The following is a 15,239-nucleotide window of genomic DNA, read 5'->3' as shown; positions in this document are numbered from 1 at the left end:
AAGATGATGTCAGAACTAACAACAGTATGTGGGCACTTCTTCCAACTACTGCCACATTGTTTTCTGTCGTTGAAGTGAGTAACAGGTTTCATCTGCTTAATTCTCCCAGGTAAAGCTACTATTGCATTGACTCAAGGTTGCCTATAAGGACTCCAAGCAGCTCCTCCATGACAGTGCTTGTAACAGCTCATTATTCTTATTTGTTTTTTTGTTAGATCACAGCAATAATCCTGCTTAGGCTTGTGAGTATATTCAGCTGGAAGAACTACAAGCAGGTTATGCATAGATGTTAACTATACCACCCATATGGTAGAGTGATAGGGTAAGATACTACACAGTACAAAATTATCCCATTTGCAGACTAAATCTATCCCCTTTGCTATTTATGTAATTTTAATACTAACACAGAAGTCAAGCATTAAGAGCTACCTTGCTGTAGTGTACAAGGGAATTAGCAAAGAACCTGCAAAGCTTGACTGTCTTCTGGAACAGCCTGAGGTCAGTGCCCCCCTGTCCAAAAAAAAAAAAGGCAGTTATAAAACTTAACATACAGAGTAATAGAGGGGAAAAAAAAAAAGTTACTTTGCTGACTACATTCAAAACCTATTTCAAACTTGATCCTCTCCACACTCTGCAGCAATGAGGGAAAACCTTAGAGATCTTCAGTATGCTCAATGTTTTTACAGCAATATTCAGAATTTAAATATTACCTTTGAATTGACTCTGGGATATGATCAGTTTAGGAAATAAAAAAAAACATTGCCACAGAGTATGGTGGAAACTTATTTTCAGCAACTCACTAAAACATCCCCAATCTATACAAAGTTATGGGCCTCATTTTCATATGGTTTCCAAAGAACAAGGTATTCTGCCTACCACACAAAGTGAAAAAAACCAAACAAAAAACCAAAGCTAAATCACTTCAGGTAATAATACAGCACACAGAATTTATCCTTCTCAAGTTCAACAGCAGCTTTGGGAGATTTTAATTCACCTGTATCTCTGACACCTTCATTTGCTCAGCCAGTTGCAAACAGGATTGAAAAGAAAAAAGAGTGTCCTTGCAGAGGCCACTGAGGATGTCATTGTGTTTCAGGTGGCACTGCAGCAGAGAATGATGCTTCAGGCTCTGCCTAACACATAGGAAAATATAATCAGGTATTTGTTAGAATTTGTGATCCCACAATGAATTAATACAAATCCAATTAACTAATTCTTCTATTTAGGCTTTTATACAACACTCATTGATGCAATATCTGTGTACACTGGAACCAGAAATATAGAGAAAACAACCTTCTTCATAGTCATGGCTGAAAAAACAGAGGAGAGGCAGGATGAAAGCACAAGACAGCACAGCTCAAGCCACACACGCCTACAAATTTGCAGGTCAGACCTCCATTTATTCAGAAAATGGTGTTTAAAATTTTCTTCTACTATTGCAATACAAAAAGTCAAGCTTCTATTACTTTTTCACTATGATTCATAACTATCTTCACTGATGGCACCTTTTGTACTACTTAGTAGCTAATTTTTAAAATACATTTCTGCATTTCCTTAGTAGGCAAATAGCTAAATTCAATTCTCTAATTTCCATTTTATTTGAAACTTAATATAATGCTATTGAAGCACTGGTTATCTAAAATTACAATAAATTTATAATTTTTGTTTGTATTAAAATAAATTTAAAAGAATTTAATTACATACTTGATTATGAACTTCCATGTATTGGCATGAAGAGCATGGTCCATATTGGAAATGACAGAGCATATCTCCAGCACAGTGTGGATTACTAAGGAGGAAATAATAGCAGCAATTGAATCAGATCAGATTTTTGAGTTCAAAACTATGCTCCTCTCCTAGGAAAAGAGCAGCAATCACAAGCACTAAGAGAATACTGCTGTGTTGTGCCAAAAAAGCATCACCCCCTGCTTTAATGCCATGGATAAAAAGCATTGACACTGAATCAGGAAAAAGGGCTCAGTGCTTTCCTACAAACTCACACAAATTTCAGGTCAAAAACCAGAAATATTTCAAGCTTCAAAATGTTGCTTTGGGACAGGCTGCCCAGCACAGCAGGAACTGAGCATGCTCAGAACCCTGTTTTAAAAATTCAGACATCATCTCTACAAGAGAAAAAAAAACTGAAAAAGACTAAAAGAGTTAGATCCACAAATACCTGCTACCATGTCTGTGATGTTCTCTTCAGTAGAAGCAGAGTCCAAGGAAATCATATCAAGTAGTTCCATCAGCTGTTTCTGAAGAGAGTAAGTTTCCTTGAACATAGCTTGTAGGAGGTCAGAAATCAAGTGCAGATGCCCACAGTACACTGATTCACTGTCCTGTAGGAAACAGGGAAGAGAAGGTTAAAAAAAAAAAGTTGAGGAGTCACAGCCTGATTTTTCACACACCAAGAGCTTTGTCATACTTTTCACCGGAAAAAAAAAAAAAAAAAAAAAGAACACAGCATAGACCTGCCTACTCTTAACTCAATATACAGCCAGAGCTGTAGCTTCTCGTAACAGCCCTTGTTCACTAAATATCAATCAGCAAAAATGCTGTTCACCTGCAGCTCTATCAACAACTGATGAAGTCTGCCTGGCTCTAATGAGTTCAGTGGGCTTCGGATTAGGCCTGGATGAATGATCTTATTTCTGAACAAAACAGTACAAGATTAGCAACCAAGGATGTAACATTCCAAATACTGCCCAATACTTTCAAAGCAGAATTGTTAAATACAGGAATGGCATCTGAATTCAAGTCCTGACCTGTAAAACTGATGCAAATGTTCCCATAAGAAAGAAAAATTGAAAAATAAAAGTGAAGGCCAACCAAAAGCCATTCTGTCCTTATGATAACCTTGTTTTATTTTATTGCTGTAGAGGGAATTGCTGTTGCATCTGAAACTGGAGCATGTTACTCATCATAACCAACATAAAGACCCTAATAGCAACTCTCAATCCACTTTAGAACTTGCATATAGACAAGGTAAGTAGCAACATTTTGGTTATTATTTGTAGCTCTGAAAATACCAGTTATCTGAAGTCCACAGATTTCACTGAAAGCTCATAATCATAAACAAAACGTTCAATTGACATTGAATGCCAAATATGGAAGCAGCACAGTCTATGCCTTGCACTATCAGATCAGATTTGCTCAGCAAACAGAGAAAAATCATCTTTTACTTGTGGCATTAAGTACATTCTCTGAAGTATTTAACAACTAAATTTAAGTTAAATAAGAATTCAACCACAATATCATTTCAAAATAGGATCTTCTTACACAAGTGAGTGTTTCCTAAAAGCCAACCTGTGTAAGAATTTTCCTCCTCTAATGCTGACCTACCTTGCAGTGTGTAAATGTGTTCTTTATGACATAAAGGACAGAGGTTGGGAGGGTGCGGATACTCTCCAGAGGGACACACTCCTGCAGGGTGCAGACAAACTGAACACAACCTGTCAGAGCCTCCAACAGCTGCACCACAGTCTGAAAGCAAGAATAAACAGCAGTAAATTTTTTTTTCCACACCTGAAGTAATTTAAAAAGCATGTTTTCTTAGCTGAATTGGACCTATATTTTTATGGCATTTAAAAGTTCACTGCTATTTGAATAAGTAAGTAGTTTGTTAAGCATGAATGAAGCTCCACAAAACAGTATCAAGCAAGGCCAGACCTTTTCTCTGATACCAGGTTCTCTTTGGAAGTTTCATATTGCTTTTGATTAGTGTTCTCCAATTAAAAATAAAATGTAAAACTCTGAATTAAGTAAGTGTATAAACAGGTGCCAGATGAACTCTTTAAATATGGAGAATTGCATTCCATCTATGTTAGAGAATTTGAGAGTTTTTTTAATTCTGCTTAGCATTACATACTAAATGTAATCAAACCACTCACAAACTTTTAATTGAACTTCAAAGGAAGTTCAAATTAAATTTTAACCAGCTGGTTAGTAGCTAACAAAAACATTCTAAAAACCTCTTAGTTGCTTAGGTAAAATCAAGGAATAATGCAAGTATTTCTTTGACAACTGATTTCATGGGACTTGCCTGTAAAAGATTCCTCACAGTGCTACATAACCCTGTATTCTGGCTGGTTAATCCTTTGGCCTCACTGGATAATTCATACATCAAATTATCAAATAACTGTAGAGTCTGTCAGAACAAAAGAAAACATTTTGTTTATAAGTATACACACCCAAATAGTAACACCCTCCTGTATCTGCCCGTTTCCTTGCAACCAAGTCCTGGGCTACTAAGATAACTTGCAGGAGAAAATAATGCTTTCTAGCATTTGAATCATAAAGCATGATACACCAAGAAGCAAAAACCATCTCATGGTATTCCCATATTATATACAGAAGCTACAGCAGCTGTTGCTTTTTATAAAATCTGCCAGTAAAACAAAATTTCCTAGCTAACTCACTTGAAATATTTACCTTATTCTACCAAAGATATTTTTTTTTACTTTATTAAACCACACTAAAAGATTTTTCATTTTGTCTCAGAAAAATTGTGGTTTTTTTGTTGAGAGTGATCATTAACAATTTGAATACAGAAAGGAAAAAGTCTGTGACCTACAAACAACAATCATTTCTACTTTGGAATAAGTCCTTGGACATATTATGAGTATTAAAGCAGAGACTGCAAAGACAGTCAGTGGCTTCCAGGACACTACATAAACGGGTAAGGTACAGTAATCCTTGTTCAGGATATGCCTGTTAGGAGTCATTTTTCTTGTCATCTCCAGAATTTGCTAAAGGACAAAACAAGGTCAATGGAAAGCAAGAAACCATTTTTACAGGCTTCTAAAAACATACACACTGAGGCCTGAAACTTAAATCAGTGATTTGGCACTGCTTTACTTCAGTTAAAATGTAGGTATTGAAGAATTACAAGCATAGCACAAAATTCTCCATCACTTAATAAAAAACCAGAACATCTGTTAGGCCAGTATGGTACAAAAGTTTCTTTGCTGTTTTATTCACAAATATCACAATGTTTCTTCAGATATATCAGTATTGGGTTTTTCAGTTTATTTGTCCTTATAGGCTGCCTCATGTAAAAATTCTCCACCTCTGTCATTTTATAAAACATCCAATCTTCTCAAAAAGAAATAAAAACCAATTCTGTGTTCTAAATATAAAAATATATGTGATCCTCTCCCTACTGTAAAGAATGGTAACAATCACAGAAACAATCCAATAACATAAAATCACTAAACTTTTAATGAGTAAAATTGCAATTTTATTTTGTACCCAAAGCAATAATCATATGAGACCTCAAAAAAGAATTACTGCATTGTAAGCAGGTTTTTAGCACTGGAATAACTGAAAATTCCACATTTAATTGAAGCTGTCATACCTTAGGTAATACTTTTGAGAAAAAAGCTTGTTCTAAATCTGTAAGGCTGATATGGGGCAAAAACATTTCAGTCAGGATCCTCAAAACACCTGCAAAGCAAAAAAATTATAACACCTTACAGAAAAACAAGACGTGATTATCAGAACTGTGCAGTAACCCATCAGAGAAACAAAGAACTGCAACAAGCAGAAACAGATCAGATATTTGATTTTGAGAGGGGCAACATAACATTTGCTACATGTGCACAATCTGAAAAATCAAGTAACAAAAACCAGCTGCAACACACATTAACCCACCAATAATCATGCCCAGGGAACTAGAATTTTACATACTTCAAACAGCTGCCTATTTAAATTGCTGGCTGGCAATTAATATGCCACTTAACAGTGAATGTTAGCAAAGACTCCTGAACTTACACACTTAAGAACTTTACGTTTTATACAGCTTATTCAACATGCAATAAGTGTAACATGCAAGGTCCAGCAGGACTGCTGAAGACAGTGAAAGTCCCTAGTTATACTATTTTTAAGTAGTGCAGAATTTATAAGGCAATTGCAACAGAATGAAGAAGAGGCACTTCTCGGTCGCTACTTACGAACATGCTCAGTCCAGTCTTCCGACTCTTCATACATGGAGTAAAAACGTTAAAGAAGCTCAACCTCTTATCTTTAAAGTGTGCAGAGATACCTCAGCACCGGCACTTCCACGTTTTGGGAGGGTAAATCCCGAGGATTCTGTGGGGCGGCTGCGGCGTTACCCGCAGCACTGAATTGACCACACGCTGCTTGCTACCAGCGACCTTTCATTGCAGGGAAGGGCTGTGCTTATCTCCAGTGAAACACCCGGCACTCAGCTTCCCTCTCCTGCCCCACAGACTGACCTGCCTGAGGTGAGCGAGGCTGTGGGGACGCCCCCCGGCCCTCCCCGCCATCCCGGGCTGCCTCCCCACAGCCAAACCGCGGTGAAAGGATATAAGGAGGCGGGGCAGGACGGCAGGCATCTCCCGGCGGCAGGCATCCCAGTCCCAGCTGCCCAGCTCCCGCAGGAGCAGCTCGGGGTCGGTCTGGGACATGGCGCCCTCCCCTCAGGGGGAGCGGGAGGCGGGAAAGTTTCCCCTCCCCGCTCCCGGCGGGGTCCCGGCGCCCCCCGGGCTGCTGCCGGGACAGCGGGAGGGGCCGCGGGAGGGAACGGGCCGGGAAAACCGGGATCGTCCGCGCCCCAACCGGGATGCAGGGAAGGGGAGCCAGGCCTTCGCAGCCGCTCTGAGCGTTCTGTTCGCGCCGCTTGAAACGGTGAGTTTTGTTTCCGGCGCCAAAACTCACCCCCGTTCCCTCCGCCCGCCTCCCCCGTATGAAAAGCGCGGTCGCTGGTAACAGTGTTGTTTCAGGGTTCTAAATGTTTAGGAAACTTTAAAAATGACTACAGTTAAAGCTACTAAAATATACTAAACTAAATACGAAAAATAACTACAGTTAGAGGGGGTTGTTTGTGCTAATATCTGGCAGTGTAACGAGATGTAAAAGTCTTTTTATTTCCAGAAGGAATTCACCGGATTCATCGGCAAAACATCAGATATTCTGCCTGCAACAGCCTCTTCCCCGTGGCGGTGGCTACATAAAAACACCCTCTGCAAAACAAACCAAGAAGCAACAACAAACAAAAAAAACCACAGAAAACCCCCAGGAGAAAATCTTTATGTCAATACTGCCCTTACACGGGTGTTTCTGGCTGCAGTAAGTTAAGCTGTTATCCCTGAAAATGTATTTTCGATTTAATTTTGCCATTGATGAAAATGAGGCCAGTGAACCAGACACCCATGATGAACTGGACTCACAGCTGTGCTCTCCAAAACAGGAGTGGGAATCCATGGAAAAGGGCAAGCAGACTGCTGAGACCACAGCAGACCCCAGCCTGGGGCCAGGTACTGATAAGCACCAGGATGAGATGCTACCAAAGAAAAAGTTCTGCTGTAAAGCTGCCAAAGAGCACAGTGTTCCTGAAGATCTCCAGAAAGTATTGGAAAATAAAGTTATAGAAACTGTATCAGACCTGCATTACATAAACATGTCTGTAATGGAAATGACACATTCAGGTGGTGGGTGCGGCAGGGGCTGCCGGGACAGCGGGAGGGGCCGCGGGAGGGAACGGGCCGGGAAAACCGGGATCGTCCGCGCCCCAACCGGGATGCAGGGAAGGGGAGCCAGGCCTTCGCAGCCGCTCTGAGCGTTCTGTTCGCGCCGCTTGAAACGGTGAGTTTTGTTTCCGGCGCCAAAACTCACCCCCGTTCCCTCCGCCCGCCTCCCCCGTATGAAAAGCGCGGTCGCTGGTAACAGTGTTGTTTCAGGGTTCTAAATGTTTAGGAAACTTTAAAAATGACTACAGTTAAAGCTACTAAAATATACTAAACTAAATACGAAAAATAACTACAGTTAGAGGGGGTTGTTTGTGCTAATATCTGGCAGTGTAACGAGATGTAAAAGTCTTTTTATTTCCAGAAGGAATTCACCGGATTCATCGGCAAAACATCAGATATTCTGCCTGCAACTGCCTCTTCCCCGTGGCGGTGACTACATAAAAACACCCTCTGCAAAACAAACCAAGAAGCAACAACAAACAAACAAAAAAAAAACCCCCAGGATAAAATCTTTACATCAATATCGCCCTTACACGGGTGTTTCTGGCTGCAGTAAGTTAAGCTGTTATCCCTGAAAATGTATTTTCGATTTAATTTTGCCATTGATGAAAATGAGGCCAGTGAACCAGACACCCATGATGAACTGGACTCACAGCTGTGCTCTCCAAAACAGGAGTGGGAATCCATGGAAAAGGGCAAGCAGACTGCTGAGACCACAGCAGACCCCAGCCTGGGGCCAGGTACTGATAAGCACCAGGATGAGATGCTACCAAAGAAAAAGTTCTGCTGTAAAGCTGCCAAAGAGCACAGTGTTCCTGAAGATCTCCAGAAAGTATTGGAAAATAAAGTTATAGAAACTGTATCAGACCTGCATTACATAAACATGTCTGTAATGGAAATGACACATTCAGGTGGTGCCAATGGAGAAGACATCGTGTCCCAAAGTGTTTCATCTCACTCTGATCTCATCCCAGGAGTCTATGAGGGAGGACTGAAAATCTGGGAATGCACCTTTGATCTCATAGACTACATTACTGAGGCTGAAATACTATTTACCAACAAAACAGTATTGGATCTTGGCTGTGGGGCTGGACTGCTGGGAATAGTTGCTTTAAGAGGTGAAGCTGCAGAAGTTCATTTTCAGGACTACAACAGCACTGTGATTGATGAAATAACCTTGCCTACTGCAGTGGCCAACTGTGTAAGTGAAGGCAGTGGGATGGGCTGTGGAGACAACAGGAAAACTGGCAAACCTCCTCCAAAGAGGCCCAGGAAAGCCAAGTGCACACCTGATGCACTCACCAAGTGCAGATTTTTTTCTGGAGAGTGGTCTGAGGTCAGCCAGCTCCTGTTAAACAGCAACAAACCCTTTTCAAAGTATGATCTAATTCTCACATCTGAGACCATCTATAATCCTGACTACTACAGTGCTTTGCATGATACACTGGCTCAGCTCTTGGATAAAAATGGCCGTGTGTATCTGGCCAGCAAAGTACATTATTTTGGGGTTGGTGGTGGTATCTACCTCTTTGAGAAGTTCATTGAAGAGAGAAACGTGTTTAGGTCCAGCATAGTTAAAAGAATTGATAAAGGCCTGCAGCGATGTATTATGGAAATGACCTTTAAAGATTCCAGTTAAAATTCAACCACTAGTCCTTCAAAAATATCTTAAATGTTGTAATCCTCTTACCTCTGCTTTGTCAAGTTATTGTGGATTGACAAATTAAAGATGCTTTTTACTACTTATTGAAATGTTTGACAAATTCTGATGTCTGACTAGAACTGAAGGAGTCTTCTGATTATGTTTTTGCATAGAAAAAAGTGAGTTCTGCTTAAACCACCGATTAATTTTCACTTGTATGTATTTAAAAAAATAAGCAGGTCACTGTTCCCAGACCCCTTCTCCCATTCTTCAGCAGTGCCAGAACTGGAGCAGCTGCTGAGTGCAAGCCTGAACAAGGTAATTTACCCTCCTACCGCAGTGCAAGAAGTGGTTCTCCAGGGTCAGGCTCCCAACTCAGACATGATTTAACTGCAGCAGATTTCCCATCGACCTCACACCCGCGTGCTTTGCTGCTTTGCCACCAGAGGGGGATGCGATTGTATTTTTCCCTCATGTTCTCTTTGACTTGCATCTCTAAAGTATTTGTAATATTTCCATATGTCGTGCATGCATGGCTTTTATTCGAGGCTACGAAAAAGTGGACCAGAGAATATTCACTGGTGTTTGAATTTTCACATTTTGACATATCAATCTTCTGAAAATTTCAGGAATTGGAAATAGCAGTATTTTTTTAGAAACTATTGAAACCGATTTCTGATTTAGAAGCTGAGTTGAAAGAAGATGTTACACAAGACAAGTTCCTTAAACCAACTAACCAATAAACTTATAAATGCAATCCAGGAAATGGGAGGATGACAGAACTGAGCTTGAGGTGACAACTAGAAAGGAGATACACAGATTGCCAGCTGGAGTGCCAAACCTCAGTTCTTTGGTTTGGTTTCTCTTGCTTTGGGGTTTTGTTTTGGTTCTTTTTGCAAGATTTTTCCAGAAGTTAACTGCCCACAGTGACCAATTTTCAAAACTTGCCAGAGAGTACCACTGAATGCTATCATACCTCTCCCATCTTTTCCACAGTTTGGCAGAGCAGCAAGCATTCAGAAAAACCTGTGTAAAGTGACTCCTGTGTGCTAGGCTGAAGATAGTGATGTTGCTGAAGAAACTGGCTTACCAAAAATGCAAACAAACCCAAAGAACGGCAACACCTGGTCCCAAGCACATGGTATCACCAACAGTTCACACAAAAAAAGCCCTACTGCATGTTTTGTCTTTGCTCAAACTGGACAAAGATCTATTTAAAAGGCACATCAAAGCTACTGCCTTAACAGCAGTAATTCAGTGGGTGCCCTTGCAGAAATAGAAATTCAGAGACAGTAAAATGGATACAGTGTAAGGGGAGAAAAGACAAGTCTGAGGGGCTGGAAATAAACTTATTACAGCAGAGACCTAAATCACTAATTATTGCATCAAGTTCCCATCATCGAAGGCTATGAAAGTCAACTGCAAGATTCCTATTTTGACTGTGTTGCTATTAAAATAGAGCCATAGAAGAGCCTTAACAACACTGTTGCTTCAAACCCAGCTGTAAGCAGACTATTTTAAAGGGATGCTTTGGAAACTACTAAAGTTGCTCTTTTATAGAAGTGAGGGGGGGGAAACTGTCAGTTGTGCCATAGCTGTGATTGCGCTTTGGAATTTTTCTATGTCAATTTGAAATTAATTGATGATAGATAACTGTGACTACAGATGGAGGGACAAAATGAAGTTTTAGCCTTGGCAGATCAGCAAGTACTGTTAACAGTTCTTTTTTGTCAAAACTAGGAAGCTGGAAATAAAATGACAACCACTTGCCATTTTTCAAACCTCAGTTTTAAGGTGACTTGCAGAGTGACTGAACAACTTGTTCTACATCTGCTGTCTGGTGCTGCTTCAGAAAATAGTACCTGAAGTCATAAGAAATCTTGACCACTATGACAATGAATATGGTTAAGAACAAGAATCTCTTATTTTTTATTACTAAAGGCAGCACTTACAATCTTCTACCATAATGCTTCCTCTTGAAAATATTCCACTGTCAAACTCACTGTCTTGGGTTCAATATACTATTCCTGTGCTCAGCATCCTTATTTTATTCTTGGATTGCTCAAACAGATTTTTTAGGACTTTCAAGGGAAGACTGCTAGAGCCACAATCAGTGATAAGATACCTGCAAAACAGGAAATCCTTTGCAAGATTAAGCTCCATTTCAAAATTAAAGATGAGAATAACAAATGTTTCTCACAGGTGAAACCAGCAAAATTAACATTGGGATTTCTGCAATTCCAGATCTGTTCTATAGTACTTTTAAAAGTCAGCAGGTCTATACTGAGAGGAAGCAGAATTCAACACTAAGTTTTCTTGGGTGGTTGTTTTTGTTGGCATTTCAACATCAAATACTGTTGTACACTGCAGCTTTCTCTACCTACCACATCATCACCACACCAGTGTGCAGTTTCCTGGTTGTCTTCATGATATGGAATAAAAATTTGTCACTCACTTCTAATACTTGCACATATTACTTAATAGCTAGGGAAATCAGCATTTCCCCAAATGACACTGCACTAAAAAATAAGATAATTGAGAACCCTCAAAGTTGTTTTTTTTTGACAGTGCAACAAACGCTTACCATCAAGCTCCATTTTTTTGTATGAAGAAACAAAGGTAGAAAACAGCTGGTAACTCAATTTATTACCTCATTCCAAATAATCACCACTTCCCCCCCCCCCACACCTCATCCATTCACTTCTTGGGAAAGTCATCACAATAAGAAATCCGGTCTAAATTATGACTTTCCCGTAAGTATTGTGGAGAGAAACATTAAAATCAGTCATAAAACACCTCAGGAAACCAAATTAAAAAGCTTGTTTGTTTTAACAGGCACTAGCCTAAACTGATGACTTCCTTTTGAAGCCTATTTGCTAGTTTCGGGAAGTGAAGCTATTAAAAACCCCAGGTTTGTATACTGGCACCAATTAAAGAGCATCAGTTACAGTTATTTTACTAAAGCTTAGGGGAAAAAATCCATAAGGAAAACTGGGAAGTGCCCAATTTACAAGTTATTGACTTGTATGCTATTCTTGGTTAAGCCAAATCAAACCTGCAGTGTTATCACAGCATTGACAGTGGTGCAGCCAGATAACTTGCACAGGATCATAAGGAGAAGCACAAAGGGCAGATGCAAAAGCTCATAGGGGCACCAGGGGGGAAAGTTCAGGCTGCATGTCAGGGGAAGCAGGTGCCAACCAAGAGACCTGTAGCACCAGGTTCAAGAGATGCTGCTCACGTGATTATTGGGATGGAGATACAAGGAACAGACTGAAAGAGGTCTGAGGATGCGAAGAGGAAATCCCACTCTGCCCAAAGATACAGAAAGGTGACATAAAATGGGTAATTCCTGTAATAATGGAATAACAGCAGGGCTTTTTGTGATAGAAACTGGACTAAAGCCTCTCATATTTCATACTGTTTGTACTTATTGCACACTGAAAAGAAAAAAGCTACTAGATACCACCACATACTGGTAGGTAAGTGCAATTAGGAAGCACAGCAGAGAGAAGAACCAGGATTTATATACAAATACCCGTTGAAGTCTGCAAGTCAGCAATATAAGCATAAGAACAAAAAGTGCTGCCTTGAAATCCACAACAGCATCCAAGAGAAGACTGAAAGGAACCAAAAAAGTGAAAATTGTAGCAGGCAACTTCACACCAAATGAAGGGCAACATCCTGCCACAACAGCAGGAAGCAAATGCCGTAAGTTAATTCAGACACTGCCTAGGTGTACTGGGTCTGGCAGGGAGGTAGTTAGCTAAAAGATAATTATTGCCATTAAAAAAAGAAAAAAGCATCCCTGTACATTACAGGGGAATCAGAATGAAACAAGCAGTGTCAGGATTTGACATTACCATCAGCCTGTTATAGGGAAGGATCTTAGAGGAACACAAAAGATCTTGATCATTACTTGTGTGGAACACAAATACTCAATTTTCAAAACCATTGAGTAAATAAAATATTTAGATCATTGGTGAAGAACTGTAGCAGTCAATCCCCCCTTCCAAAATGCAGGTAAGTTGGAAAGCTTAAAGAATAATAGGAAATAAAAGAAATAGACAACACTATGGACAAAAGACCAGGGGACAAGTTTGGTTCTGTGGTATTAAGTTGATGGTAAAATCCTGATGCATCCTAAAATATCAGTGAGACAGGACTGGATGAAAACAAGCAGGAGGCAAGATGATGTGGGAGTGTTTAATTAGATGGCATGCTAAAAGGAGAGGAAAAAAAGCTTAGAACTACAAAAAGGAACAATCTGAGAAATAAGATACAATATTGTTATTAATTCCCAGGTAAAAGTTACAGCAGAGTCTAGTTACTCCAGATTTATGGTAACATATAGAAGACACTATTTGTCAAAGTACAGCTCACAGAGTTACCAGTTTTGAAGTGCTTGTTGTGTTCATAGATTTATTTCTTGTCATCTGACCATGTAATTTCATAATCTGTGTATGTTTTTTTCAGTATCTCTACAGTCACTGAATGATCTGCTTTTCCATAGCCCTGCAAGAAAGAACAAGTGTTTATTAGACAGGTACAAAAAGTAAATCCACAGAACCACTGAGTTCTTGTCACAAATTATCCAGTTATGATTTGATACTTCAGGTAGTTCACATACAGATCAAATATGGGTTCTTTACAGTGCTCATTTGTAAGCATCAAGGTATTTTCTATAGATATTGCATTACAAGAGCAAGAGCAGACCACTGCCTCCAAAACTAAATAGGCAGCTGAATTAATACTTCAAAAGACTTATTTAAAAAGCAGTTATGACGAGGACCTACAATCACAAACATTCAGTAGAATAAGCATTGTACACTGCCTTCCCACTCCAAGAAATCCTAGAGAGTTTCTTTTTTATTATTCCAAGTGGCAAGAGTCATCTTGGAAGAAAAGCAGCACTAATATTAAAAAAAGTTAACACATTCAAGGCCCAGCCTTCTCTGCTCCTGTGCCTAAGATTAGAAGATTTAAAGTAACTACCACTTTGTATGAAAAATTCATTTAACTTAATAAAATTACTTTCTCCTTGTCTACAATACAAGCCTAGAATCTTTAATCACAGTATTACTGAAGAAGCAGCTATGCTTCATCACAGAGCAACACCAGAAACATAATAAAGCATGCTCCCTAAATTCAAGAAATCATTATCACTTCCTGAGTCATAAAAGTTGAATTTAACATAACAGTAACAAAAATGCTCTGGTTTTCATACTCTTGGAAGTTACTCTTATTCCCACAAAACACATTTATGTGAAACAATCTTCATCTACTAGAAATTCACCACACTTAGCTCTGCTCTTCTCACTCAACACAGACCATTCACAACTGAGCTGGGCAGCCACCAGACAACATTTTAATTGGCAAATAGAGATCACAATGTGGCTGGATCAGGACCCTGGGCTGAGTGAAGAGATGCTAACATCTGTTTTCAGTCTTGATTATAACTTAAAGCAGATATTATCCTGCATTAAGCTATTTAATTGTTTTTGTTTTGGTCTCCTGCCCTTAAAAAGTGTTCTTCTCATCTATCTCACATGTGAGTCAGAGGAGTTTTCCAGTTAGTGTTTACACTGCACTTCAAACGGCTGGCTGAAAGCCACCATAGTATAAAAACAAGCCCCCAGAGACACAAGGATGTGAAGGAATACAAGAGATGCACTTACTGTAGAGAGCCCAAATACCCTAATTTTCTTGTCTTTGCTATTATGATCAATTTTGCCTCCTCCAAGGCACTTGCACTCATATCCCAGCTTCTCCATCTCAGGATTTACTTTGTCAAAGATGTGATCTGCACAGGAACAACGGTTAGAGCCACCAGAACACGCACCAGGCATCCAATCCTCTAGAACCCTTTCTTTTCCAGCTATACCCCGCTCATTTCCCTCCAGCTCCCTTCTCCCTTTCAAGAGCGGGAGGCTTCACTTGCCAGGCACAGAAAGGCCGTAACTTAAAGGTTCTCTATGAGGTTTGTCAGGTTGGGAAATAACAGGGCAGAAACCTTTACCCAGACTGGTATGAGGCACCTGTACGGGGGGGGGAAAGGCCGCCGGTGCTGTGCAAACCGACACCAGAGCCCGCAGGCCGGGGCCTCC

At 40.0% G+C, this 15,239-nt stretch overlaps 2 protein-coding genes across 2 annotated transcripts in view; one reads left to right on the top strand and one right to left on the bottom strand.

Annotated features, from left to right (window-relative positions):
- LOC104390559 (chromosome unknown open reading frame, human C1orf112) overlaps window positions 1-6,428 on the bottom strand; it is a 16,586-nt gene extending 10,158 nt beyond the window's left edge. The window contains exons 1-9 of the mRNA XM_009999711.1: window positions 6,330-6,428; window positions 5,952-5,991; window positions 5,357-5,445; window positions 4,043-4,147; window positions 3,343-3,483; window positions 2,177-2,339; window positions 1,705-1,789; window positions 995-1,133; window positions 430-510 (exon numbers count right to left, since the gene is read on the bottom strand). Of these exons, the coding sequence (XP_009998013.1) occupies window positions 430-510; window positions 995-1,133; window positions 1,705-1,789; window positions 2,177-2,339; window positions 3,343-3,483; window positions 4,043-4,147; window positions 5,357-5,445; window positions 5,952-5,991; window positions 6,330-6,428 (942 nt within the window). The remainder of the gene's footprint in view (window positions 1-429; window positions 511-994; window positions 1,134-1,704; window positions 1,790-2,176; window positions 2,340-3,342; window positions 3,484-4,042; window positions 4,148-5,356; window positions 5,446-5,951; window positions 5,992-6,329) is intronic.
- A 686-nt stretch (window positions 6,429-7,114) lies between these two features.
- METTL18 (methyltransferase like 18) lies at window positions 7,115-9,129 on the top strand. Its single transcript, XM_009999710.1, has 2 exons — window positions 7,115-7,277; window positions 8,048-9,129. Exons 1-2 carry the CDS (start codon window positions 7,115-7,117, stop codon window positions 9,127-9,129), a joined length of 1,245 nt encoding a protein of 414 aa, XP_009998012.1.
- Window positions 9,130-15,239: the final 6,110 nt, after the last annotated feature.

Source organism: Chaetura pelagica, unplaced genomic scaffold (assembly GCF_000747805.2).
Source record: "Chaetura pelagica isolate M959 unplaced genomic scaffold, ChaPel_1.0 scaffold656, whole genome shotgun sequence".
Taxonomy (NCBI): Eukaryota; Metazoa; Chordata; class Aves; order Apodiformes; family Apodidae; genus Chaetura; species Chaetura pelagica.
Note: the sequence above shows the minus strand (reverse complement) of the source record. Positions and strands in the feature narration are given on the sequence as shown.